Source organism: Canis lupus, chromosome 13, assembly GCF_003254725.2.
Source record: "Canis lupus dingo isolate Sandy chromosome 13, ASM325472v2, whole genome shotgun sequence".
Lineage (NCBI taxonomy): Eukaryota > Metazoa > Chordata > Mammalia > Carnivora > Canidae > Canis > Canis lupus.
Window position 1 is genome coordinate 44,081,779 of NC_064255.1, and position 27,340 is coordinate 44,109,118.

General features: G+C 40.5%; 1 protein-coding gene across 1 annotated transcript in view; it reads right to left on the minus strand.

Moving 5' to 3' along the window:
• Positions 1-27,340, minus strand: part of CORIN (corin, serine peptidase) — a 235,033-nt gene that overhangs the window by 175,871 nt on the left and 31,822 nt on the right. Inside the window, 2 exon segments of the mRNA XM_035714411.2 lie at positions 5,129-5,329; positions 20,960-21,104. Of these exon segments, the coding sequence (XP_035570304.2) occupies positions 5,129-5,329; positions 20,960-21,104 (346 nt within the window).

A 27,340-nucleotide genomic window follows, 5' to 3' on the forward strand; every position in this document is an offset into this window, starting at 1 on the left:
AAAATCGCCTTCCTTTGTGGTTCTGTGTAATTTATTTTAAGCACCAAAACATTATTCTGAGAAGGCACAGAGAGGCCTCGCCAGTTGCCAAAAGAGTCTTTGGCACAAAAAAAACGTTAAGAAGCTCTGCCATAGAGCATCGCTGCTTCTTCTGGGGCTGTGACACCAACAACTAGAATTCTGTTACCCTAAAGCAGTATTTTGCAAGCTGAAATTTGCACAGGCCCTTTCACAGGAAGAAAGTTATGCGGAAAGTTATGCAGGAAGAAAGTACATATAGATATAAGCCACTTTATGTCTATAGATCTAACACAGCTATGAAATTAATATGCATACATTAAATAGAAACAAAACTATGAGACAAATGAAATTTGAGCTAATTGTGTTGAATAGTGTCAACATTATTGTATGAAAAATAGAAAAATATGATGCTGAGCCACAAGTTCCTCTGTATTTAGGAAGCTTATCCTATCACGTGTCCCAGCTGAGTAAGTGGGCCACCATTTTTCTCTACTTGAATTGCCACAAAGGTGCCCTCTGCACAAGAAGCCAGTACATACTTTGGTTCTGCTATTGAAAAGAATATTTATCAAGTCTGCCTCTGTTCCTTTCTTGATGGCTGGCAAGTGCCTAAGCAATATAGCTTAGCAGCAACATAAACCATAAATAGAAATTCATTACAGGCACTAAAGTTCCATGTAAGTACTTGTTATAAGATGGTTGTCCAGGTTATTGAGATCAGGCTCATGTTAGTTTTTTTTTTTTTTTTTTTTTTTATCATCACTGAAATGAAAGTACGTATTTAAGAAATTGTTGTAGAGAATTCTTGGATCCTAGGAATACATCTGAGTTCCTCAGCCCCCAGATGGAAAAGTACTGTCCAACAACAAGAAAGGGATGCTAAGGATACAATTCTTGGGCACATTTAATCCATTCACCCATCCACCTTTACACAGATAAGCACAGATAAACACAGATTCCCACTCCAAATGGTGTAATAATCCATAGTCAGTAAGCTCCTAACTTTTGAAAAATATAATGAAGACAGCCAGTAGTCTATTGTTGATAGGATTAGGAAACGTCAGGAAAAAAAGGAGAGGGGACTTTATGTGATTTCAGATGTCTAGACTCCCTTTCCCCAAATCCCCCCAGTATAGTTGCCTGATGAATTAGAATCCAGGCAAAACTTCAAGACATGCTCTGATCCTCTTAGTTTCATGCTCTTGCAGAACTCACTTTCAAGCTAATAGAAATACCATGTTACAAACAGAAAACGAGGAAAAAAGAATAACTTTAGAGTTTTTGATTGGTGTGTAAGCTTTCTACACTCAGCAGATTTGGAGCATGTGGTTAGGGCACTTCTGGTACGAAGTTACCCGGGCTAATGCATCTTTTCTTAAAAGTGAATGAGAGGCATGATACATTTTCATCTGATACAGAAGAGTAAGGAGCTGGTCATCGAAGAGCGTGATGAGAAAACAGAACACTCTAAGCTTTTCGCACATTACCCCACTCTTTTGTCCCTTTAGTTCCTGATCAGAGTTTCCAGGTTATTTCACTGTGTACTGTAAGATTCTTACCCAAAAAAAGAAAAAGCTCTTGGTTGGTCAAAGAGTTTTTTTCCTTTCCTTAAAATTTAGTTTATGTTTAAATATTTATAAAATATATATGAGAAGAAAGGTGAAAACAAAAAAGTGAAAATAGAAAATGCAACCTAGAAAAATCCCGTGCTGAACTACAACATGCAAGCTACTGATGAACCTTTCCCTTTCCATATTACAACTGGGTTTCAAAATGCAGCTAATGAAACTCCAGAAGTAACAGATGTCACATAGAACCCGTTTTACGTTTACAAAGCTCTGTCACACAGTGTGATGGGGGAGTGGGTGGGTATCCTGATTAAGAGTTTACCAACTACAGAATCCTATGCTTTGGCTTGATACTGAGGACCCCCAGGCAGGAAGGTCTTAAGGAAAGGCTACTTCCTCATACCTTTTGCAGGGAGTTCTCTCCTCGGTGTCCTACCCAGGATATTTGGATAGAACAGAATGTCTGGCCACTGTATTTTTGGACTGAAGCGGACGCAAATAGCTTTCACGTATGCCAAGAATTTAAAATGACCTTTCAATTAGAGATAATTTTTAAAAAGGGATAAGAGCCAATTCACTGCTAGGTGTTAGTACTGATACAAGGCCTAGAATGATACTTTAAGTGAAACTGGTTAAGTAAATATCAAGTGCAGAAGTATGATTAGACATTGTTAATGAAAAGTGGCAAATCAGATATTAAAATTTTGAAATGAGGGGATCCCTGGGTGGCTTAGTGGTTTAGCGCCTGCCTTCGGCCCAGGGTGTGATCCTGGAGTCCCAGGATCGAGTCCCACATCGGGCTCCCAGTATGGAGCCTGCTTCTCCCTCTGCCTGTGTCTCTGCCTCTCTCTCTGTATGTCTATCATGAATAAATAAGATCTCTTTAAAAAATTTTTTTTTGAAATGACTGTAGTTCATTTATTTATTCATGCAATAAGTATTTTTTGTGCACTGGCTATACAGCAGTGAACAAAGAAAACTACTCTCCTCGGGCTTAAATTCGCTCTGCAACTGCAAAGAACGTAATAAAATTAAATGAGGAAGCACAAAATACTCGAAAGAGCACAGGTCCAGGAGTCCCAAGATCAGAATCCCAATTTCATGCCTACCAATTGCTACACAGGTGATATTGGATATATCAACTTAATTTCTCTAAGCCTCAATACCATTACCTGAAGTGGCGTGTATTGCCTGCATACCTGCATACCTCATCAGTTAATTATATATAAGAACCACAAAGAAAGTATTTAAATATGCCCCCCAAACTACCAAAGGCTCTGTAATCACAGACTAGCAATACTACTGAAATGTATGAAAAACTATCCCTTGCAATGAATAAATAATTTTAGTTAATACAAAGAGTCCATTGAAGGTCTGGGTGGTCAGACAGTCAAGCTCAACGCTAACTGTCAAGTACATTAACAACATGGCATGACATATATTCAAAGGTGTTGACCTTGCTCCATTTAACTGTTCCAATTTCCCCCTGGATTTCCTTTACATGTCAAATGATGTTCCCAGTCCCAAGCAATGTTCCAGCCATACGAAGAGAGCACGAGTCAAACAGACTTCCATCAAGCTTCCAAACTGAGTAACAAATACCATATGGTTCTTTACTCTTCGGTGTTTGTGTCTGCCACCCCTACTTGCATCTCAACAAATGACAAAACTTTCAAACTAGAGACAAATCTACTTAGCAAAAGACAGTAACAATTGCTGTAATTGCAACCACATTAGAGGGGCTAAGTTTTTGCTTAGGTTACTTCTGCACTTTGGATGAAAAACACTGGGCGTAAGAGGAATCAAGTGCTTAAAATACAGCTAAAATCTTAAAAACTTCAAAATCAAACTCATGAGGAAAACAAATTTTACTTGGCATAGTTTGGGTTTGCAGTTATGACAGGAATCTGTAGCACTCACCGGTGAACATCAAGCCTAAGAAACAGTTAATCCGTAGGTGCTGTGTGAAACAATGGAATTCAAACAATCTGTCTCTTTGGGGCTAGAGCAATAGAATAATTCTGCTTTCCTTCAGACACTGGCAAACATATGCTGTGATAGCGAAAAGTTAGCTTAATCCTTCCCTTCCTGGCTCAGAATGAAAATCAATACTCTGTCCTAGACTTAGGCTGTGATTTCCCTTTGTGGGTTTTCATGAGAGGGAGGAACAAGTAAGAAGGACCGTGGATGCCTTTGCACAATTTTCAATCACATAACCTTGTGTTAAGAAATAGAAGGTCAGAAATAAGGGGCGCCTGGGTGGCTCAGTGGGTTAAGTGTCTGACTCTGGCTCAGGTCATGATCTCGGGGTCCTGGGATCAAGCACCATGTGGGGCTCCATGCTCAGCCCAGAGTCTGCTTGTCCCTCTGCCCTTCCTCCCACTCGTACTCTCTCTCTCAAATAAATAAAATCCTTAGAAAAAAAAGAAAATATAAAAATTAAGACAACTGCAGGGATCCCTGGGTGGCGCAGCGGTTTGGCGCCTGCCTTTGGCCCAGGGCGCGATCCTGGAGACCCGGGATCGAATCCCACGTCGGGCTCTCGGTGCATGGAGCCTGCTTCTCCCTCTGCCTATGTCTCTGCCTCTCTCTCTCTCTCTGTGACTATCATAAATAAATAAAAATTAAAAAAAAAAAAGACAACTGCAGAGAAAGTTCTTCTCGTGACTGGTCTCTGATTATGTTTTGCCAGCACTAACTGGATGAGAGCAGACCCCTTGGGCACTTTCCCCACAGCTCCACTCCCTCCAGCATTCTGGCTGGAAGCTTAGTGACTTTACTAAAAATCCGAGGGATATTGAGGAATACAATCCGATTGCAGAGCATATTGCCTGCCACCATCTAACTGGTCCCACCTCCACACTTCTGTCCTCCATCCTCTCTCTCCCAGCTCTTGTTCTGGAATAGCTGACAGATACCTCCATGTGTCCTCAAGCAGAGTTTCACACACACTATCTTCCTCAAGGTGTGATTGTCATTCACCAACATGTAAAATAAATTGCACAGTCAATAAAAGAGGGAGAAGATGGAAATAAGGTAAAAAGAACACACGAGAGCCTTAAAAGCAAGTGTGTGTGTGGGGGGGGGTAGTTCCCATGAAATCATTGACCTTCCATCATAGAACTGAGATCCCTCCCACAAGGCATCAGTAACAAAACACATAACTTCACCTACTTGCTCATTTAGCCGTCTCAAAGTAAGCAACTTAAAACTTCAAAGCAGAAGCACAAACTTTCAGAGGTCAGCCACCATAAAGTCAGCACCGTGGTACTGGGGCAAGCTGTATGCCTCAGAAATGTTGAATGGCACTGATACATTTTCATTTCTTACCCTTTTCCCTGTCTGGACAGCTGAGCAGATGGCATCGTAAGTTTAGGAAAAGAACTCTCAGGTTTGCCAGGTAAGAGAGTGCAGCTTTGCCTGGGTGGCCAGTGAGTGATTGTGAATTAAAGACCATTGGCTGCCACACTTGAAAATCCATCCACCTGTTGGTTCTACAGACATTAAAAGGCACGAGTGTTCAGCACCCTCAGACATACTTGCGTTCCTGTGATTTTGGTCCCCTGGGAGAGAAGCATCCGTGGTCCAGGCTGGAATGTGTTGACTGGGATGTGTAGCCGATGTTGCGGTGCTCTTGTTACAGACTGGATTTGTAAGAATAATCTCAGACACTGGGACTTCACCATCGGTGACCAAAGGCTCACTCCCGTTAGATTTAAAATAGGCTTTTTTTAATGTTCCTGAAAGAGAGAGAGAGAGAAAAAAAAAGAAGATATTTTGATACATTACTTAGAAGTATTTATTTTAAAAAACATATTAAGCAAACTCTAGAGCCACTTTCCCAAGTCTCATTCTATCCAGGCAAATGCAAAGAGGAAGATGATGGCTAGCAAAACTTCCCACTTTGTTGGTACAACCAAGAGAGTGTCTCCTCTACCACTAGCAACCTAAACCCTGTGAAGAACTACTGCTTTCTCAAAAGCTCCAGGTCGAGAAACTGAGTCTCCCACCAAGGTGCCCCCGTGCCCACAGAATTTAGGGCCATTTCACCTCACCTGAGACTCACAGCAAATAAATGAAATGTGACTCTTATAGTGTTTCCTTACAGTGAATTTCTCAATTTCATCCATCATTTTATGCTACTTAGTACCCAGGACACACGCTCTTCGTATCTCTACATCTGCCACCAAAGGACAAGAGTGCCTGCCTAGCTTCAGCCTTCTTTTCTCCACGTTTTTCAAATTTCAGTGACCCATGTGCAACAGGTAACTAAAAATAATAGGGCTCATATATTCACCAAGACTATACCATAAAAACCCCCAAAATGTAAAACTCTAATTCTAGAAAAACTAAGCAAAAGAACTCAATTGTCTTCATCTTCAACCAGAAACCATAAATGCAATGATAAGATAGAGCCATTAACCGAAGATTACCAACTGGTCACTTTTCTCAAGGTATTCATTCATTGACAAAATAGTCAAACCTAAGATTATGGGAAATCACCTGGCTTTGGCTTTAGGCAGAAACTCCTGAAAACTTTGAAAGAGATCATGTATTTTTAACTTAGTAAAAATAGACAACAGACTGTTTCCATAATATAGCACTATAATCGAGTATGTCACTAAAATAAACAAATGTGATATTGATTCATTATAGAAACACCCAAGGGAGGGTTTTTTTTTCCTAAAGGAATGTACAATGAATGCTCTCATTGGCTCTCACTTCTCCAAACAGTCCACGGACCATTAAAAATAAAAGAAATATAAATAAAATGTTTAATATCAGTCTATGGAAAAAATTTCTCTACATGTGCTTGACACTTGGAAAACATTAACTACAAATCAAAATAGAAAAGCAGCTGTTTTCTAGCTAACTGAGGTCAACAGTTTCATCTGCTGAAGGATTCTAAATAAAACACTGGAGCATAAAATCTCAGTCGTGACCATGTGGTGCAGGTAACACACTCTCCAAACTGTCTGTGTGACTACGGGTAAATATTAAAGGTAGTAAGTGAAAGGAAAGACCTCATTTAATTGTTTTTGATTTTCAAACTGATGCACTGGTCTATACTAGATCAAAAACAGAGACGACTCTGTAATATGTATTTCATTCATACAAACCGTGTATGAATCATTAGATACAATTTTATTTTCATCCATTTAGTAGTTGCTCTCATTGTTATTTTTTCTGGCAGAAAGAGATTTTTCACAATAACATGTTAATTCCCCTAATGCGGCTGTGATGAACTTATAAAGCCTGTAAAAGGTGATTTATTTATTACACTAACCTCTGAGTCAGCATCCAGCGCTGTCAACATAACTTTTAGCACACGCCAACTCCTCGCAGATACATGATTCTTTATTCACTTAAACAGAGTTCCTTTCCATATAATTCACTTAAAAAGAGCTCCTTTCCATATAAAGTATTTCAACAGTTGTTCTTAGCATCTTGTTTGTAACAATCAACCTATTAATCACCTTTCCTTTACCTTTCTCATCTAACCACAGGGGCAAAAGTGTTGATAGCATCTCTTCACTCCAAGAAGTCCTTTGGAACACTGCCTTTCGTAGGAAACACTGACTTTCGTAGGACAACTTTCTAAAAAAATTCAGCTTCCTTGCTCTTAAATTCCACATATCAAACCAAGCTGGCAGAAAAGAATGAAAGGCAAAGGTAATACATGATATACGGTAGTTACTGTAGTTAATGTCCATAAAGTCTATTTTTAAGAGACAGACCGGGATGCCTGGATGGCTCAGCAGTTGAGTGTCTGCCTTTGGCTCAGGGCATGACCCCAGGGTCCTGGGATCGAGTCCTACATAGGGCTTCCTGTTCTCCTTCTGCTTGTGTCTCTACCTCTCTCTGTGTCTCTCATGAATAAATAAATAAAATCTTAAAAAAAAGAGAGACAGACAGACCAACTGACAGAGAGGGAGAGAGAACCATCCTAATGGCCTGAATTCACCAGGTGATTTGTTTTCAAGCATCTCTGGAAACCCACCAACTCCCTACTCACAGTTGGTCACCTAACACACATATTTTTAAAGAGTACAAAAATTGGAACTCAGTAAGAGTAAATATCCTCAAGTTATCCCACGATGAGCTATAAAAATGCTGAGAGGTATTAGCCCAAAGTGGAGGGTTCATTCTTCCAGTCTTGCCCCATCCTTTCTACATTCCTAGTTTTATAGGGCTGTGGCTAAAAGTACAGGTTCTACAGCCTGACCACCTGGATTTAAATCCCGTCTCTGGTACTTACTAGCCCTGAAACTTTGGGCAAACTCTCAACTGCCATAAACTAGGGAAATAAAAGTCCCTCCCCTCATGGGACTGACCATTAGGATCAAGTTAGTCGATGTATATATACATTTGGAAGAGTTCCTGGCACATAGTCAGTTCTCATTAAGTGTTAGTCATCACTACACAGTGATAGCAAAGAAAGTAAAACTGCCTTCCTTATGGCTACGAAGGTACTTTTAAATCAACATCAATTTCCATTTACTGTAAGTGCATCCCACATAACAAAATGGCTAAAGAAATTTTCAAAACGAACCACTTAACCTACTTTTGGAGGAAAAGAAATGTGGCTCTTTCACGCCAAGTGAATAACACAAGACCACACTGACCAAGGTTGTAAGGCTCACAGGGGTTCAGCTCTGGAACATGGCTCTGCTTAACAAGCTCACTTAAGAAACAGTCTATGATTCCAATAATAATAGACAAACTTTACTGGTCACTTATAATGAATGGATTGAGCACTGTGGTAGGCACAATGACTGTCCCCTAGAGACGTCCCCATCCTAAATCCCAGAACCCATGAATATGCCACTTTCCACACCTTACATGGCAAAAGGGATATAACAGATGTGAGTTAGTTGATGAATCTGAGATGAGGAAATGACCCTAGATTATTCAGGTGAGCCAAAGGTGGGCACGGGGTTTTTATAAGCACAAGAGGGAGGTGAGAGGGTGTGCATCAGAGACATGCAGCATGAGGAGGACTCAATGGACCATTGCTCATTTTGAAGATCGAAAGAGGCCACAAGCCAAGAAAGGTGGGAAGCCTCCAGAAGTTGGACAAGACAGGAAGCAGACTGTCCCTTAGAACCTCCAGAAGGAATACGGTACTGCCAACACTTGAATTTTAGCTCAGTGAGACCTAGTTGGACTTGTGCCCTCCATAACTCTAAGGTCATATATTTATATTGTTTTAAGCTACCAAGTAATCAGTTGGTTGTAGCAGCAATAGGAAACTAACACAGGCACCTGGCTAAGGATATTCACTGTAGACACCTACTGAGTTGGCTTTCCAACAATCTTTTGAAACAGATGCTTCAAGAGAGAAGGGAAACGAAGCTTTCAAGAGTTACTTAGCTTACCCAAGAATTGAGACATGACATACAACATACACAGGCACCTACACACACACTTCCCACTTTGGACAAATTATAAAAGTTGGAAAAAATCAACCATCACATGCATGTAAAAAAATTATCTTCCTATGATGTGAGTTTAAAAGTAATTCCTCATCTTTATATCTCTAGCCATGTGGAAACACATTTACTTGGCATTTTCTATGTGCCAGGAACTTTGTATTTACTTTCTGCTGCAAACACAACATTTAGTAAGAGCTTCTTATCATCAAGATGTTTCTAGATTAGTTGAGGGAAACAGGCATGTAGTCTAAAAATACAAACCATGATACAAGTGCTTTGAGAATGATATGCATGAGGCAATCTGGTGACAGAAAGTAGAGAAGTAGCTGTCATTCTATTTGAGAAAGTCAGGAAAGGTTTTTTAGGGGCGAATGATCCTCAATATAAATCTCAAAAGATAATTAAGGATCAGCTAGGTTTGAGCAAAGCATTTGTGGGGAAAAGGAGGTGTGTGGCAATAGGGAATGGAGAACTTTCTAGATGGAACAAAGGGGGAAAGATAGGCAAGGCCCAGCAGCAAGTAATTAAATACAGCTAGCACAAGGGGGACTAGGTGAGAGGAAAGGCGAGAGAGGTAGAAGGAGCCACGTTGTGAAGAGTAGTTCCTGTTAAGGGCTTGGAATTGTTCTTGTGATGAAGAACTTTTGAAAGATCTTAAGCAGGGTGGCACATGAGAATGACCCCTCCCCTCTGGCAGCAAGATGATGGGGAAAGGGGTCAAGTCTAGAGGATAAGAAGACTACTGCAATAGTCCAAGCAAGAAGAGAGTAAGGCCCAACCCAAGGCAGAAGCAATGAAGACAAAGGCAACATTTGGGAAGAGAGCTTTCAGAGGCAAAATTATGAGTTATAAGGGAAAGAGTCAGAGATCCCTTCCAGGTTTCTGATTTGAATTACCGTGTACATGAGGGAACCCCCAACTGAGAGAGAAGCGGTAGTCATGAGTGCCATTCATCAAATATTTTTTTAAAGATTTATTTATTCATGAGACACACACACACACACACACACACACACACACACACACAGAGGCAGAGGGAGAAGCAGGCTCCATGCAGGGAGCCTGACGTGGGACTCGATACTGGGTCTCCAGGATAGCGCTTAAACCACTGAGCCACCCAGGCTGCCCTCATCAAATATTTTCAATTTTCTTGCATTCTATCTACTAAGACACATATGTAGATTACATTCTCTGGCCTCATTTTCTGCCTCTGGACATTATTGATGTTGGTCAAAGGGCACAGACTTCCAGTTACGAGATGGATAAGTCCTGGCGATCTAACGTACAGCCTGGTAATTGTAGTTAATACTGTATCGTACACTTAAAAAAGAAATCTTCAATGCTCTTTTTCTTTTTCTCTGCCACCATAACTACATAGGAGCAAAATGATGGCTGGTCCATTAATTGAGTCCCTAAATGACCTCAATGAATGTAGCCCCCATGTCACTCACAAAGGACTTGTAGCATGAGTGAGGATTACCTTTGTTGTTTTTAAACCCCTATCATTTTAGGGTTACTCTTGTTACACAGTACAGCACAGCCTATCCTGTAATCTATCTATTACAATAGATAATTTACAAACACATTGATTATAAAATGCCTGTGAAACATTCAAGGGTGGGGAGAAAAGTCTAAATCTAGAGAATCAGTAAAAAAAATAAAAATAAATAAAAATAAAAATAAATAAATCTAGAGAATCTTAGCATTTCCTCCAGAATGCCTTGCCAGATGCCCACAAATTTTTATCTTCTTTGTGGTCGCGGAGCACACGCTCTTTGTTATCACCCATACACTCAAGAGCGATTGTCTGTTTCCCTGCCTGCCTTCTAGAAGGTAGGAAGGTGGATTATTCATGTCTGCATGTCAAGTGCCCAGCAGAATGCTCGGCACCAAAGTCGGCCTTAAAGAATATTTGTTGAATGTATGAATGAGGAAAGAAGTCGTGGGGGTAGATGACACTGCCAAGAGAGGTCTGAGTGTAAAGTGAGAAGAGAGCGAGCTTAGGGAACCCCAACATTTAATAGCTGGGTAAAGAAAGATGAGCTCAAGAAGACAGAGAAAGACCAGCCCGAAGCAGAGGAAAAATCAGAAGTGAAAATATGCAGGCATTTTGAGAAGAAAAGAGGAGTAGTGGAGACTGGGCAAGACCCTATATGGTCACATGATCCCACCCGAATAAAAGACCGGCTTGCTGGCACCAACTAACAATGAGCCTGCTCCTTCTGAACTGGCGTAAACAAACACAGAGAGAAAGCATGGGTTCTTCATTTCAAAGTCTTGCTCAAATGCACACTGGTTTCAGATGCTGTGCGTTGGGTGAAAAGTCACTGGTGCCCACGTACTAATGTTGAGGAGGTATGACAAGAAGAGAAAGGGGGAGGATCAGATTGAAGGGGATGGGGGACTGGATCGAGCACAGAAATCACCTGGTGATCTTGCTAGAAGGCAAAGCCAGCAGGTCTAGGGTGGGATCTGCACTTCACACAAACTCTCAAGTGAGGTTGACGTTGCCAGCCCATGGGCCACACTTGGGGGACGAGGCTTTGGACTTCCATTTCAGAAAGCTTTCCACGTGACATGTAACCTCAGGCCTGAGCAGCCACAGAAAAACTATTCTCAGGTCTGAGAACTCCATGTCCATAAATCTGTCCCCAAAGGTCAGGGTTATTAAAGGAATTTGGGGGCTTAACTAAGGAATATGGAGCCAGGTCATAAAAGATCAGAGAGGATCTTAGATTTGGGGGTGTCGGGGAAAAAAAAGATCTGGGAGGTCTTTCCATGTGAAAGTGATAATCAAAATACAACCTTATGAGTTAGGAAGTTGAAACTCTTATAATTCCAAATTCTTGTAAAAGCCGCAGGCTGTGACTTTGCTAAGAGAAAAACTATATTTAAGTTCAATGATCTTTAGCTCAGCTAACATGTTTGAAGAGGAAAGTCACTTTTGTAGAGGACAATTTCTCCCGAGTTCAAGAAAAATGGACTATTTGCAACATCTCCCCTAAGCTTCCGCATTCTAATTTTCTTTCTTCTCCCCTGCATGGCAAAGCAAAACGTTAACTGGCCACACACAGTCCTTTCACGGTTCTAAGGAAATTAGGAAAGTTACCCTAGACCTCCCTTACTAACCTTAGGGCTAAAACAAACGAAATATATTTTAGGAGTGGATGAACAGAAGAGCCTTTGAAACCAAGGTTTCAGCAGCCTGGGAAAAGAAGACAGGAAACATTCTGATGAAATTTTTTTGGATCATAACTTTGGTGAAATCAGGATGCCCAACAGTGTGCAAAACTCAGGGCCAAACAAAGACCCAAAGCACCGCCCTTGGAGGACTGCTGCAGTACCCCCCAGTTTTTCCTTCCTGCCAAGGCTTCTACCCATTTGGACCTGCTCGCCCCCATACCTGCCAAAGGCCCCCTCTCAAAGCCTCTACCAGGCCAGGCCTGCCAGGCCCTCGTCCGATCCCCCCTCCGTGGAGTCTGTGTTTAAGGCCCCACCTCGTCAGCAGGGACCTCAGCTCAGACTAGCTCTGGGCCCCTGTCATCAGGGTGGCGTGGCAACTGTCTCTTCTCACAGCAGAGTCACCTCGTGGCTCTCTTAGTAATGGTGTGACCATTTCGCATGCCCTCCTCCTTCGGGGACCTAGGGGACTCCGTGAGGGCCCTTGCTTCGACGCCAATGACATGCTGCCTTGCTCTCCAGAAACACCCGTTAAAAGGCTGAATCGTCTCAAGTTATAGCTGCAATTCTATTTCTGTCAAGTGCTTCCCCAAATAATTTTATTTTAAATATTGGATATACATATTGCAGATATATGTTTATGTATTATTTATGTGTTTACCTATAACTGAACCAGATATCAATTTGATCTCTAATAAATCCCCCTATGATATACGCTGACTCTCCTAGGGATGTGACGGCAGCACGACCTGCTGCCAGTTTGGTTCTCATAAGAAATGCAGCAGCCACGGGGCACGTGAGTGGCTCAGCTGGTTAAGCGTCTGCCTTGGGTCATGATCCTGGGGTCCTGGGATCCAGTCCTGTGTGAGGCTCTTTGCTTGTCGGGCTCCTTGCTCAGTGGGGAGTCTGCTTCCCCCTCTAGAGCTTTCCCTCTAATAAATCAATAATATCTTTAAATTAAAAAAAAAAAAAGAGGGGCGCCTAGGTGGCTCAGTCAGGTAAGCGTCTGTCTTTGGCTCAGGTCATGTACCTGGGGCCTGGGATCGAGCCCTGCATGGGGCGCCCTGCTCAGCATCCCCCTCTCCCTTTCCCTGCCTCTCCGTCTGCTTGTGCTCTTGGTCTCTGTCAAATTAAATAAATAAATAAATAAATAAATAAATAAATAAATAAATCTTTTAAAAAGTAAAGAAATGGATTAGCCTCTGACATTAATTCTCGGGTCCAAGCATAAAAACCATGTGAAACTTGCCATCACATTGCAAGTCTGACAATCAATTTTATTCCTTCCTAGTGACTTCACTGGTAATTAAAATATACTGTGGCCATGGCTTGGTCGTAGGGTCAGTGGGGTTATGGATTATGGGATTACCCTGACAATGGATCATAGCACAAAGATTTTAGTTCTTAGGGATAGAGTGAATGAAAAAGAAAGAAACACATTTTTTAAGTTAATTTTTGACTATCACAAAACCTAATGCTTTACTGTCATAATGAATTTTGTCATTTATAGGAACACTTTCACAAATTTAATATCATTTGGCTTTCATAACAGTTCTGTGAAATGAATAAGAATTATATTCCTCCTCTGACAGAGAAGTTAAAGCATCGACCAAAACTCACACATCTAGTAAATGGAAAAGGGAGACATTAGACCTCAGCCTTATAAATTATTATAAGTTATTTTTCTATGTCACATGGCCCTTCGTTATTAGACTATAATCAAATGAAAACCTAGGGTGAATATTGTACTTTCCCACTCTTCAGTTTTCCTTTCAATGTCTTTCAAAAGCCTAAATCTTTTTTTTTTTTTTTAAGATTTTATTTACTTATTCATGAGAGACAGAGAGAGGCAGAGAGAGAGGCAGGCTCCATGCGGGGAGCCCGATGTAGGATCCGATCCCAGGACCCCAGGATCATGCTTTGGGCCGAAGGCAGATGTTTAACCGCTGAGCCACCCAGGCATCCCAAAAACCTAAATCTTTTTTAAAAAAACATTTTTGAGGGACACCTGGGTGGCTCAGTGGTTGAACATCTGCCTTTGGCTCAGGTCATGATCCTGGGTCCTGGGATCGAGTCCCACACTGGACTCCTCACAGGGACCTGCTTCTCCCTCTGCCTGTGTCTCTGCCTCTCTCTCTGTGTCTCTTATGAATAAATAAATAAAATCTTAAAAAAAATTTTTTGAGTATAATTGACATCCAGTGTCACATTAGTTTCAAATGCAACATAGCAATTCAACGTCTCTCCGTTATGCTGTACTCGGTGTTACTCCCATCTGTCATCGTACGACAACATCAGTGACTATATTCCCTCTACTGTGCCTTTTGTTCCTGTGACTTTTTCATTCCATGACTGGGAGCCTATATCTCCCACTCCTCTCTTCACCCATTTTGCCCATCTTCCCAGCCCTTCCCCTCTGGCAGCCATCAGGCTGTTCTCTGTATTTATGGTCTGAGTCTGCTTTTTGTTTGTTTATTCACTTGTTTTGTGTTTTTATTTTTTAAAAGATTTTATTTAAAATGCTCACCAAGAGTGCACAAGTGTTCTTTTATTCCTCACATCCTCACCAACACTTACCTTTCCTTGTGTTTCTTATTTTAGCCATTCTGATGGCCATAAAGCGACATTTCTTTTTTCATTTTGTTTTAGTTTGCATTTCCTTGAGGATTGGGGATGTTGAGCATCTTTCATGTGTCTGCAAGTTTTCTTTGGAAAAATATCTACTCAGGTCCTCTGTCCTTTTTTAATTGGATTATTTGAGGGAGGGGTCTTTCTTTCTTTCTTTCTTTCTTTCTTTCTTTCTTTCTTTCTTTCTTTCTTCTTTCTTTCTTTCTTTCTTTTTCTTCTTTCTGGTGTTAAAGTTGTATAAGTTCTTTATGTATTTTGGACACTAATCCCTTATCAGATATACCATTTGTATATATCTTCCCCATTCAGTACGTTGTCTTTTTGGTTTGTTAATGGTTTCCTTCACTGTGCAGAAACTTTTTATTTTGGTGTAGTCCCAATAGTTTAATTTTGCTTTTGTTTCCCTTTCTAGAGGAGACATATCAAGGAAAATGTTTCTATGGCCACTATCAAAGAAATGTTTTCTTCTGGGAATTTTATGGTTTTAGGTCTCACAGTTAGGTCTTTAATTCCTCTTGAGTTTATTTTTGTGAATAGTATAAGAAAGTGGTCCAGTTTCATTCTTTTGCATGCAGCTGTCCAGTTTTCCCAGCACCATTTGTTGAAGAGACATTTTCCCATTGCACAGTCTTGCCTTCTCTGTCGTAGGTTAATTGGCCGTGTAAATATGGGTTTATTTCTAGACTATCTAATCTGTTTCTCTGGTCTATGTGTCTATTTTTATGCTAGCACTATACTGTTTTGATTACTAAAGCTTTTGAGTATATCTTAAATATATCATATATCATAAGATTATGATATCTTCAGCTTTGTTCTTATTTTTCAAGATGGTGTTAGCTATTTACGGTCTTTCTGGTTCCATACAAATTTTAGTATTATTTGTCCTAGTTCTGTGAGAAATGCTTTTGGTATTCTGATAGTGATTGCACTGAATCTATAGATTGGTTCAGGTAGAATGGACATTCTGACAATACTAATTCTTTTACTCCATAAGCATAAAATACCTTTCCATTTTTTTGTGTCATCTGCAATTCTTTCATCAGTGTCTTCTGGTTTTTAGAGTACAGGTCTTTCTCTTCCTTGGTTAAGTTTATTCCTAGGTATTTTATTCTTTTTGGTGCAATTTTAAATGGAATTGTTTTCTTAATTTCTCCTAGTGGTGCTTCTTCATTATTCGTGTACAGAAATACTATTGATTTCTGGGGGTTAATTTTGTATCCTGCAAATTTACTGACTTCATTCACTACTTCTAATAGTTTTTTGGTGGAGTTTTTAGGATTTTCTATGTATAGTAATCAGGTCATCTGCAAATAGTGACAGCTTAACTTCTTTACCAATATGGGTGCCTCTTATTTCCTTAGCTTTTCTGATTGCTGTGGCTAGGACTTCCAATACTATGTCGAATAAAAGTAGTGAGAGGGGACATTCTTGTCTTGCTCCTAATCTTACAGGAAAAGCTCTCACTTTTTCACTATTGAGTATGATGTTAGCTGTGGGTTTCCTATATATGGCCTTTATTATGCTGAGGTGTGCTCCCTCTGTATCTACTCGTTGAGAGTATTTATCATGAACAGGGTGTTGAATTTTGTTAAATGCTTTTCTGCATCTACCAAGATGATCACATGATTTTTATTCTTCATTTTGTTGATGTGGTTAATTATGCTGATTGATTTACAAATATTAAATCCTCCTTGTATCCCCAGAATAAATCCTGCTTGATAATCCTTTTAATGTATTGTTGAATGGTTTGTTATTTTGTTAAGGATTTTTCAACTGTGTTTGTCAGGGATATCGACTTATAGTTTGTGTATGTGTGTTGTCTTTGCCTGGTTTCGGTATCAGGGTAATCCTGGCCACATAGGATGTCTTTGTAAGCTCTCACCCCTCTTGTATTTTTTTGGAATACTTTGAGGAAAATATGTATTAACTCCTCTTTAAATATTTGGCAAAATCCACCTTGGAATCCATCTGATCCTGAACTTTCATTTTTTTAAAGACTGAAATCTATTTTAGAGTTCAGATCTTTGGAACCATATGGACAGTTCAGACTATCTCCTGATTTTAGAAACACTGAACTAAACTAAACCTTTGTAGCTCCAACTTTGATTTTGGGGGTTGAGGAGAGAAACAGTTTGCTACTGTTCTCTTCTATATCCCGCTGCTGTAATAATTATTCGGGAAAGCCCAACTCTCTTATCTTCAGGAATCTCTTTGCCACCTGACTACATGCATGAGAGAAGCCCAAAGAGACAAAATCAGAGACACATAGTGCATCTGTGTTAGCGGAAAGCTTTTATTATCTTTTCCTAAACAATCACCCTCTCACTATTATCTTTGTCTTTTGAAACTACAGCTCCTGTTATTTATGCAAAATTGTCATCCCAGCATTCCACTAGCAATCTAATGGGCCCATAAATAACTATAAAACTTTGAAAGAGCATGGAGTTATACACTCAAACCAACCAGAACATTTTAAAAAGTAAGCAGAATTTAATGAGGTTTTTTTTTAAAACACAAATATAAAACGGTTTTATTGCTCATTATAGCAACAAACATCTGAGTTATAAAATAGCAAATGTCTACTTGAACAGATATTACTTAATATATCCATACATCATCTGGTGCAGAATCTATGAAAAGAATGCTTTTGAAGAATATGTCCAGGAAACCCCCACTTTCTAAAGGTCACCTAAATATAAGCCAAAGTGGCACTTAGAAGTGGATATAAATGGTACACTTCCTAATCCCATATACAGCGAAAAAAAAAAAAATCTACTCCTAGGAATTAACCAAAGAGAAATGGAAACATACTTGTACGAGAACTTTCAGAGCAACACCATTATTCATAGTAGCTAAAAGATGGAAACAACTAAAATTGGTAAATGGACAAATATGGTAAATCCATACAATGGAATATTATTTGGCCATTAGGAGGAATGAAGTGTTCATACATAATACAAGATGGATGAACCTTAAAAATATTATGCCAAGTGAAAAAAAGCCAGTTACAGAAAACACATACAGTCATATGAAATATCCAGTATTGGGAAACCTATAGAGACAGAACATAGATCAGTGGTGGCTTAGGGCAGGGGCAGCTAGAGGATGGAGAGATAAAAGACTGACAGTAAAAAATACAGTTTCTTCTTAAAGTGATACAAATGCGACAAAACTGATTTTAGTGATGGTTTCACTTACCTGTGACTATACTAAAAATTATCCCATTATACGCTTTAAGCAGGTATGTGAATTATATTTCAATAAAGCTATAAAAAATTAGAATCTAAAAAAAATAAACAAATTTAACCCAAATAAAGCACTGTCCTAATAGCATTTCTCCTCTGTGCAGAGGCCTCTAAGCACTGAGGTACTTAAAGATGTGTTTAACACCCGTATGAGCATTCGACCCCGAGAATGCAAGGAAAGATTCTTCAATGGGCTTGAGCCTCTGAATACGTATTAGCAGAATTAGACTTCGAAGCTACAGTGGTAGGACTGAGCCTCCACCTCTGTCTCTAGCCCCCAGAGATAACGACTATAAATCTGGGCAAAACACAGAAGAAGTACTTGAAGGCCCTGGAAAGGAAACAAAAGCAGGCCAGCTCTGGGGGTGTGTGGAGTCTTGTTTGGCTTTAAAATTCAAATTGGAGGGCAGCTGGTGTGGCTCAGTGGTTTAGTGCCCCCTTCAGCCCAGGGCATGATCCTGGAGGCCCAGGATTGAGTCCCACATCGGGCTCCCTGCATGGAGCCTGCTTGTGTCTCTCTGTGTCTCTCATGAATAAATAAATAAAATCTTAAAAAATATTTAAAACAAACAAACCTGAAGTCTCTGGACTGAGTCACTTTTTCTCTCTCCCTTTTTTTAAGATTTTAATTATGTATTTGAGAGAGAGAGAGCATGGGTGGGGGCAGAGAGGGAGGGAGAGGCAGGCTCCCTGCTGAGCAGGGAACCCCATTCTGGGCTCATCCCAGGAGCCTGGGATCACAAAGGTAGACACTTACCCGACTGAGCCCCCCAGGCTCCCCTCTCTATCTTCTACTTACTTATCACCCTCTGGCCTCTGAAGTGTCTCTCCTCTCTTAGTGTCTTTGAAACCCAGACTCTTTTCGGGTTTTTTTCCTTCTTGTCTGACCATTCTTCCTGTATCTCTCGCTTCCTCCTCTTTCTCTATCTTCCCCTTAAGTACCCGGGACTCCTCCCCTGGGCTTTTAATCAGTACAGTTCATCTGCTTCTACTGCTTCAACTGCCAGTGAGACTCCCACCTTCCTAACTGTAGCCAGGACTCCCTTCTCAGCTTCCCTTCTGGACACTTCTAGCTTCAGATCAGTAACAGTGGGGTAGGGGTTAGGTTCTAAAGCAAGCAAATAAGCCAAAAATCATATGAAGTCACAATTTCCCTTGAAATTCCCTTAGAAAAGCAACATGTTCATATATTCCTACATTCATTTCTTGGTCCTGCCCGTGCTGTTGAATTTGCTCAAGATAAATGGACTTGAACTATGATGCCACTGTATTTCGTTAGTCTCACAAGAATCTCACAAAGTGACATGTCCACACTACACTTCTATCCTGCCTCCATCTACCTGCATCATGCTCCTCCACCTTTACTTCCTACATTAACTGATGGCACCAAAATCACCCTGACTTCCTAAGCCAAAAATCCAGCACTCAGCATTGACCCTTATTCTCCTTCTCCCCCAAATCCAATCAGTCTTGATTTCTGTTGATTTAATGCCTGAATTCAAGCCCTTATCATCTTATTTAGGCCACAGCCAGAGCCTCAAAAAGCTTCCTCCCTTTCTGCCTCCAATCCTCTGCCATGTGTCTAGGTCTACTGTCATTCGCAAATGCAAATATGATCAGGTTTCTCCCTGGTTGGAAAGATCCTCCAGTGATGAACTACCACCCAAAGCAGTGGTTTTCAAGCATTTTTGTAGCAGATAAATACGATTTTCAAATTAATATCATATAAGGTCCTAATATCTACAAATAGAAACAAGCTGCATTTCATTAGGATTAATTTACTCTGTAAGTCATGAATGTGTGACTTATTAAAAGCCAAACATTGAGAAAATAGTAGGTAGTTTTGGCGAAGTACAAAAATTCAAAATTGTTGGTAAGCAATTTGATCAGAAACATCTTGCTTATTATTTCTCCATTTCATTTGACTGCATGTGATCAAAAAAGAAACCCTAATTCATAGCAATAGGTAGCTACCAAAGATAATATTTTGGATTTCCCCTCCAAAATAGCTCATCTTTTAAATTTAACATATTGTTTATTTAAAAAGATAGCAAGATCCAAATACAAATGATTTAATCTATCAGCACAAATTATTTGGTTGCTGGTCTCCACTTGGTTAAAACTTGGTATGTAATATTTAGTTTGAGTATGTGTTTAAGATTTATTTTTTAAAATTGAAACTCAAAACAAACATTTAAGGAAAACCTTGAACCTCCTCCTTGGAGGAGGTTCCATGCAATAGAGTTTGAAAGCCAATAACGGAGATGCTGAAGCCCAATCTCCTTAGGACAACATGGAAGATCCTGTGTCATTTGGATTTTACCCATCAGTCCGGCTGCATTTCCTCCCACTGCCAAAATTCCACCCCAAATCCTGAGTCCATCTCCATCTATCACGGGGTTATACTTTGGCACTTGCTGTTTTCTCTGCAAGTTCACGCACCACTGCACTTCCTTCTGAATTTCAATGAATTATTCCAAAGGTTAAAATGCTAATAGCCTTGTGAAGCCTTCTGTGACTTCCCCAAAGTACCTTGCAGCTGCCTCCACCATCACCATGTGTTGCCTTGTGTAATAATCATTGTTTCCTCTCAACCATGAGTTCCTAAGACAGGCTAATTTAGCCATCCCTACGTTCTCAGGGACTTTCAAAGTGCCTGGTACCTGGTAATCACACCTTAAATGCGTTGAATTAACTACTTCATTAGTTTATATTAATAAGAATAACTAGCAGAGTGATTATGGTGGCTGAAACTTCAGATTTGCATAAGGTAGTCAACAGAGAACTCTCTCATCAAGTTGACACCTTAGGCTAAATAAGGACCACACAGAAATCACTGTTTTTCTCATTTGAATTTTGACTTCATTTTTCTTTCACTCACCAACAAAGGAAAGCAGGATCACCAGCAGGACAATGAGCGCACAGATACATGGAATCAAGACCAGCAATAGGAAGCGGAGAATATTAGCAGTTGCCAGCTTCTGAGAGCAACCATCACCCATGTTATTGTCGACAGCAACCAAGACCTACAGTAAAAGAGGAATATGAAACACGGTTTTAAGCATGGTTTTTAAGCAACTCGGTACACAGTACGAAATTTTCGAGTACAGCTGTCCATTCGGAGCAGCAGCATTCCCAAGAGATCCTAGTGCGTGTACTCTAGGGCATGAAAACGAACTTAGTCACTAAATCATGCTACTAAATGAACAAATAACTGTACAACCACACTCAAGGCAGAGAAAAATCATCTATTACTGAAACGTTTTTTCGGGAGTACGTGAACTTTTTATTTTATTTATTTATTAAATAAATTTATTTATTAAATAAATTAAAATAAAAACTTTTTATTTTATCTTGACTTTTTAAATGTATTTAAAAAATACAGTTTTTAAATGTATTTAACACAGAGAGAAAGAGAGTAGAACGAGTGAAAGAGGACACAAGTGGGGAAGTGGGGCAGAGGGAGAGACACCCCGTCAACCAGGGAGTGGGGCTAAATCCCTGGACCCTGGGATCATGACCTGAGCGGAAGACAGACAGGCTTAACCCGCTGAATCATCCAGCGGCCTTTCCACCTTGATTTTTTAAAAATGTATTTGCCAATTTAATATTATTCCAAAGGGCTACAAATTACCATGGCAAGGTCTCACCTTGGCCCAGAGCTATAAGCCAAGACTGCCTCGTACAGTGATAACAAATTGATGAGAGCTGTAGACAGGACATTACCCAGATTTCATCAGTCTTAACCCAAATCTGCATGAATCTGGATAAAACTAATTTTCAGCCATTTTTAATTCAGCCAGGTTGACTATCATTGACCATGTATTTAGTGGCAAGTTGAACACTGAAAAAGAGCCTGTCTTGTTGACCAGTTAAACACTGACAGCCTCAGGACACCTTCCACCGTCCATGCTGTCAACGGAGCCAATACATCTGTGAGAGGATGACGAGATGCAATTGTGAGGGTTCAAATAAAGTTCTTATTTTCCGATACTTCAAATTTTGCTAATTTAAATTAAATTAAATACTTTAATTTCTGGTCAGCCTCTTGCCAGAAAGGATGTCTGTATTATGAATGGCTAGCTCAGGGCAGTGACTTTTTCGACAGGGTCTGAGATGAAATTAAGAGATTTGAGTCCCACACTATGAGCAGCTCTTCCAGTCGCACATGAAGGTATTTCTCATGGTTTTTTCTTAGACTTCTGACTCTCCTTGCATTTTCTCCTGCGACTGTTTCAGAGCTTGAACTGTGACCTCTGCATCATAGTTCCCAAATTTCTCTTGAGTCCCGAACTTCCTTTCAAGTCAGATCATACATTTCCAACGCCTAGCACTTAGCAGCATCTCTTCTCAACATAACCAAAACCAAACTAGTCTCTCTCCCCATCCCTGCCTTCAAACTAGTTCTTCTCCTAATGTCCACATTTGTGCTGGCGAACACTCTACTACTCCAATAACCCCAAGACTCTCCACGTCTCCATCATCCCCCCATGCCATGCATTATCAGGTTTTGTTGGTGTTTCCCCTAAATGGATATCTACTCTTGAGAAAGGAATGGTCTTTGAGTCAGAGCCTCATCAGAACCAAGCAGTTGTTCTAACAGAACGGTCCTGTACTTGATCATTTACAGCATTTATAACAAGTGCTTAATAGTTTCCCACAGATAAAAAGGCAACTTTGATAGGTTCTTCTGAATCGCAAGGCATATGGGATACTCCATTTCTGCCTTATTCCTCCCACATCAGAATCAATTCTCGTCCACTTACACATGTTGCAAGCAGTGTCCACTACATATACCATGATGTATAATACCTTCGGTAATTTTAAGAATACCCACTGAGACAGATTATTTGAAAGAACGTATGATGACAGCTTGAAAATGGCTTGATGGCCCAGATGAATGTCTTTACTGACCCATTCCCTCCGCACCTGGTTTAATCCACCCACCAAAGTGAGATCGCTCAGTTTGACCTGCAAGAAGACTCGGCACTGTGTTACAGGGGGACATGAAAACGATGTGGCCACCCGTTGACCCGTGAGCTGGAACCAGACAATCAGAGGCTCCTCACCCCCTCCCCCTGCCCCGTCCTTGAAATGCACCTCTGTCTCCACAGCCAGAGCCATCTTCGAGAATGCAGCCTTGAGAGAGCAACGTGCTGTGGCGACCATCTGGACGTTACACATGACTAAACCCAGATAAGGATTCTATATAAACTTCCATGATCCTGGCAGGCAGGTCTGGAAAAACCACTCATCTTGTCTGCCCAAGACAAGCCTCCTAGTAACCATGGCACTGGTTTACTTAGTAAACCTGCCATCTACCAGTCTGAAGGGGTCTGACTCTTTCTTCAGTATCTCCTTGCCCTCTGTACATGGAGGCTAGTTTCAGATTTGACCCAAAGAAGCTCCCAAGTTTGCAAACCAACACACTGACACAACTTAACATGAGATCTGCAATAGTGCATTGATGTCAACACTAGAGTTGGTGGGGGGTGCCCTTTCAGGCTTGGAGATAGACAAGTGTGGGGCGCTAGCCCAACAGAGACAGTAGTAGAACCCACGTACTTACTTCATTTACTCAACACTTAGTTATTGAACACCTACTATTATAATATGCCTAGTGAGGGATGTAACAATAATTTCAGCCCAACTGTCCCTCTCAAATTCACAGTCTTGTAGGAGAGATATGTCCATAAATAGTATAATTATATGTCAAGGCAGCAAACGATAAGCACCATAAGACTTACACCTCATGCTGTAGGAATTCAAAGGATAAGCATACAATTTCTTACTGGAGAATCAGGTAAAAATTGTAGAGAAACCAGCACTTGAAGAGACATAATTCTGAGAAAAGTATCCTCCAAAAGCCATGTTATAGCTTAAAAGAGTGGTAAAATACAACCAGAGAGCTAACGAGGTGTGAACTTTCTTTGGCTTCCACAACAGTGGAAAGGGTTTCTTTGTTAAGATGGTCACAGGAGATTTTAAAGATCATCTTCCTGGGTGGCGCAGTGGTTTGGCGCCTGCCTTTGGCCCAGGGTGCGATCCTGGGGACCCGAGATTGAATCCCACATCGGGCTCCCAGTGCATGGAGCCTGCTTCTCCCTCTGCCTATGTCTCTGCCTCTCTCTCTCTGTGTGACTATCATAAATAAAAAATAAAAAAATTAAAAAAAAAAAGATCATCTTCTTAGGTGGCAAATTCACGATGGCTTCAGCGCTGCCTGGAATCCTGTAGCCAAACACATCCCACTTAGGATGTAGCAGTGAGGAGTCAGCGGAGGAAGTTCTAGAGGCTCATTCTGAAATCTCCTGTCAGTATATATCAACAAGTACTCAATTTTCAGAACCCTATTATTCATGATTGGTGCAAATATGTTCTCTAGTGTCCAGGAAATAGTTTGCTCTTATCCAGGGGTGAGGAGAAAGAAATACTTTGAAGAAAGTCAGCACTTTGGTCAATTCCCTAACTTTCCTCTTGCGTTCATGGCCACTTAGGACTATAGCTGTTCGTGGTGCATTATTCAGAGGCCCTTGGCTTTCCTCTGGTTATAATGGAACTCTTAGACTCTACTGAAGAGTGAATAATGCCCGGTGAGGTAAACTGCTGGGGAAATTCCTAAGCTTCGTTTCAGTGGACGCCACAGCCCTCTCTCCAGATGCCACCCTCTTCCAGAATCTACCCTCCACAGGCTCGAAACTGTAAGCCAAGCCCAGGCACAGCATTCCATGGTGCAGGCAGGGAAGAAGGCCTCTGATTGATTGACCTGCCATGCTTCTGATATGTACTTCTTGTGTTTTACTAATCCTGTTGGTAAAACCTCACTTCTTATATCTTGAGAACTACATTTATTTTAAAAACAGGGGCATGTTGGTTTATATCACCTGTACGGATACAATCTATCTAGGATATTTTCTTGAGTCAATTTCGTTCCATTTGGGACACCTTCTCATCCCTCGCCTTCCACATTTTTACCTCCATCATGATCCCCTCCCAGCTTGTCGTTTCAACCATTTTCACCACAGCCCTCCCTGACTCTTTGGGGATCTGTGGTTCATGGGTGCCTCCACCATCTCCCAACCTATCAGCTCTCTCCCTTTTTCATTTCCTTACATACCTTCCTTAGAATATTTGGACCATAAATGAAACAATTCTCTCGTTAATACTCTGAACCTGCTTACCCCTCTGGATTTTCTTCCCCTCTGATGTAAAAGCCAACAGCAGATGAAGCCAACAATCTTCTCTCTCTGTGTCTACACCTGGACAGTTGGGTGTGGCTGCAGAAAGTCACCCAACAGGACTATTGGGTTGCTGACGTAAAGCCTTCTCCATTCTCCTCAAGCTATCTTCTCCCACTATGCCGTCACTCTCAGAAGAGGACCTGCCCCAATTCCCATTTTACAGAATAACAACTATCAAATGAGAATTGCCCCATCTACCTGAATCTAAATCCACACACGTGATCATTTATAAAACCTTTCTTTACTGTTCAAAAACAGAAGCTATTTAAAGCTCCTCATATTTAAGACTACTCCTCCCACTTTTGTGACAGACTCCATCTCCTTCTCCCTTTTCAGGAATTTTACATCTTAGTTCTCCATTAAAGCATATATCCAATCTCTCTCTTTCTCTCTCTCCCCCACTGCCATCAACTTTTAACCATGTTTAGGTCTCTTCAGTTATTTATTTTTATTTTTTTGGCTATCCTCAAGCCTATATCACACTTCAGCCACTGTTGTAGCTCTCTTTCCTTCTTTCTAATCCAACATGCCCTAGGAGTTGCTAATATTTAATATCCAAATTTCCTCACCTGCTGTTTACTCTTGTATAATTTGGTACCCTCTTTTGTCACTGCACCAAAAAAGTTTTTGATGTGGTCGCCAATGACCTCCATGTTGCCATATCCAAAAGACCTTTTTCAACCATCATTGTAATGACATCCCAGTATCATCTGAGAAATCAAGTTCTCAGTCAGCCACTTCCATCTGCTTCAAGCAGTTTCTTCCTTTGGCTTGTCTTTCTCCTCCCTATCTGGTCATTCTTTCTCTTTCTGTAAGGTCTTCTCTCACATTCACACTCTCCAGGCCATGTCACCCACAAAAATAGTATCAATTGCCAGCCCCACACACATGACTTACAACTTTAAAACAGCAAGAGTAGATCTTTCCCCTGAGCTCCAAAGTCTTGTATCCAATTGGCCATTTGACATCTCCTCAGTGGATGTTATTAAAACACCTCAAACCTAACAAGTCTGCAATCAGAAAAATAATCTTCGTCCTCCTATCTGGTATTTTTCCAGAGTTCCCTATCTCAGGGAAAGGTAATTGAGCACTTATTGTGTGTCAGGTATTGTTTGGACACTTGGGATATATCATTATGTAGAGTAAAAATCTCTAGCCTCATAGATCCTACATTCTAGTAAAAACTACCATCATGTCTCACGTGGAACGGCTTACCTCTATCCAGTCTTGTACTCCTTAATTTGTTCTCCACATTCTAGCCCCAATGATAAAGAGGCTGTATGTCACTGGATAATGAGAAAAGGAAACATGAAAAATGATCCCCAAAGTGAACTAATTCAAGAGGTTCTGAGTCTGGAACTAGAGATGATCATGAGAAGCATGTACCCAGTGACCTGGTAGAGATCTGGGGAGGGCTTTGGACTTGCACAGGAGTGTATGGAATTTCAAGTTCATTTTATTATGATTTCAAAGGTCAAAGAGACCAGACCTGAGATCTCAGGTATATTAGCCTTTATCCTGTTTAACTTTCCTCCAGCATTTGAGTTTATTAACACATAGTCCAGTCTTGGGAAGACTTCCACAGCTGCGAATGGCAAAAACTGCTTTAGAACAGAGAGAGACCTGCTTTTGTCATCATGGCATAAATAATATTAACTCAGTTGTGACTCTCTCTTTAAATGAAAATACTTCCCTTTTCTCATCAGTGTACACCCAGCATCTAGCGTAGCATCTGAATACAATCAGAAGTAGATTAATACCTGTGGAATAAATAAATGAATTAAATTGCCTAAACAAAAATTGCTCAGTGCATCATTATGAAAATTACTACTTCTTTGTAAATTATATGTATCTTACAAAGTCTATTCCTAAATCATGAAATTGAAAATGTATTTGGTAAAAAAGTGAAAATATTTCCCTTTCAGGAAAAATGTACTAAAATGAATAAAATCAGCCTTTACAAGGACTATTAGTGCAATTCCACTCACAATTCCTATTTTGAGCTTTGAAGTCAGCTAGAA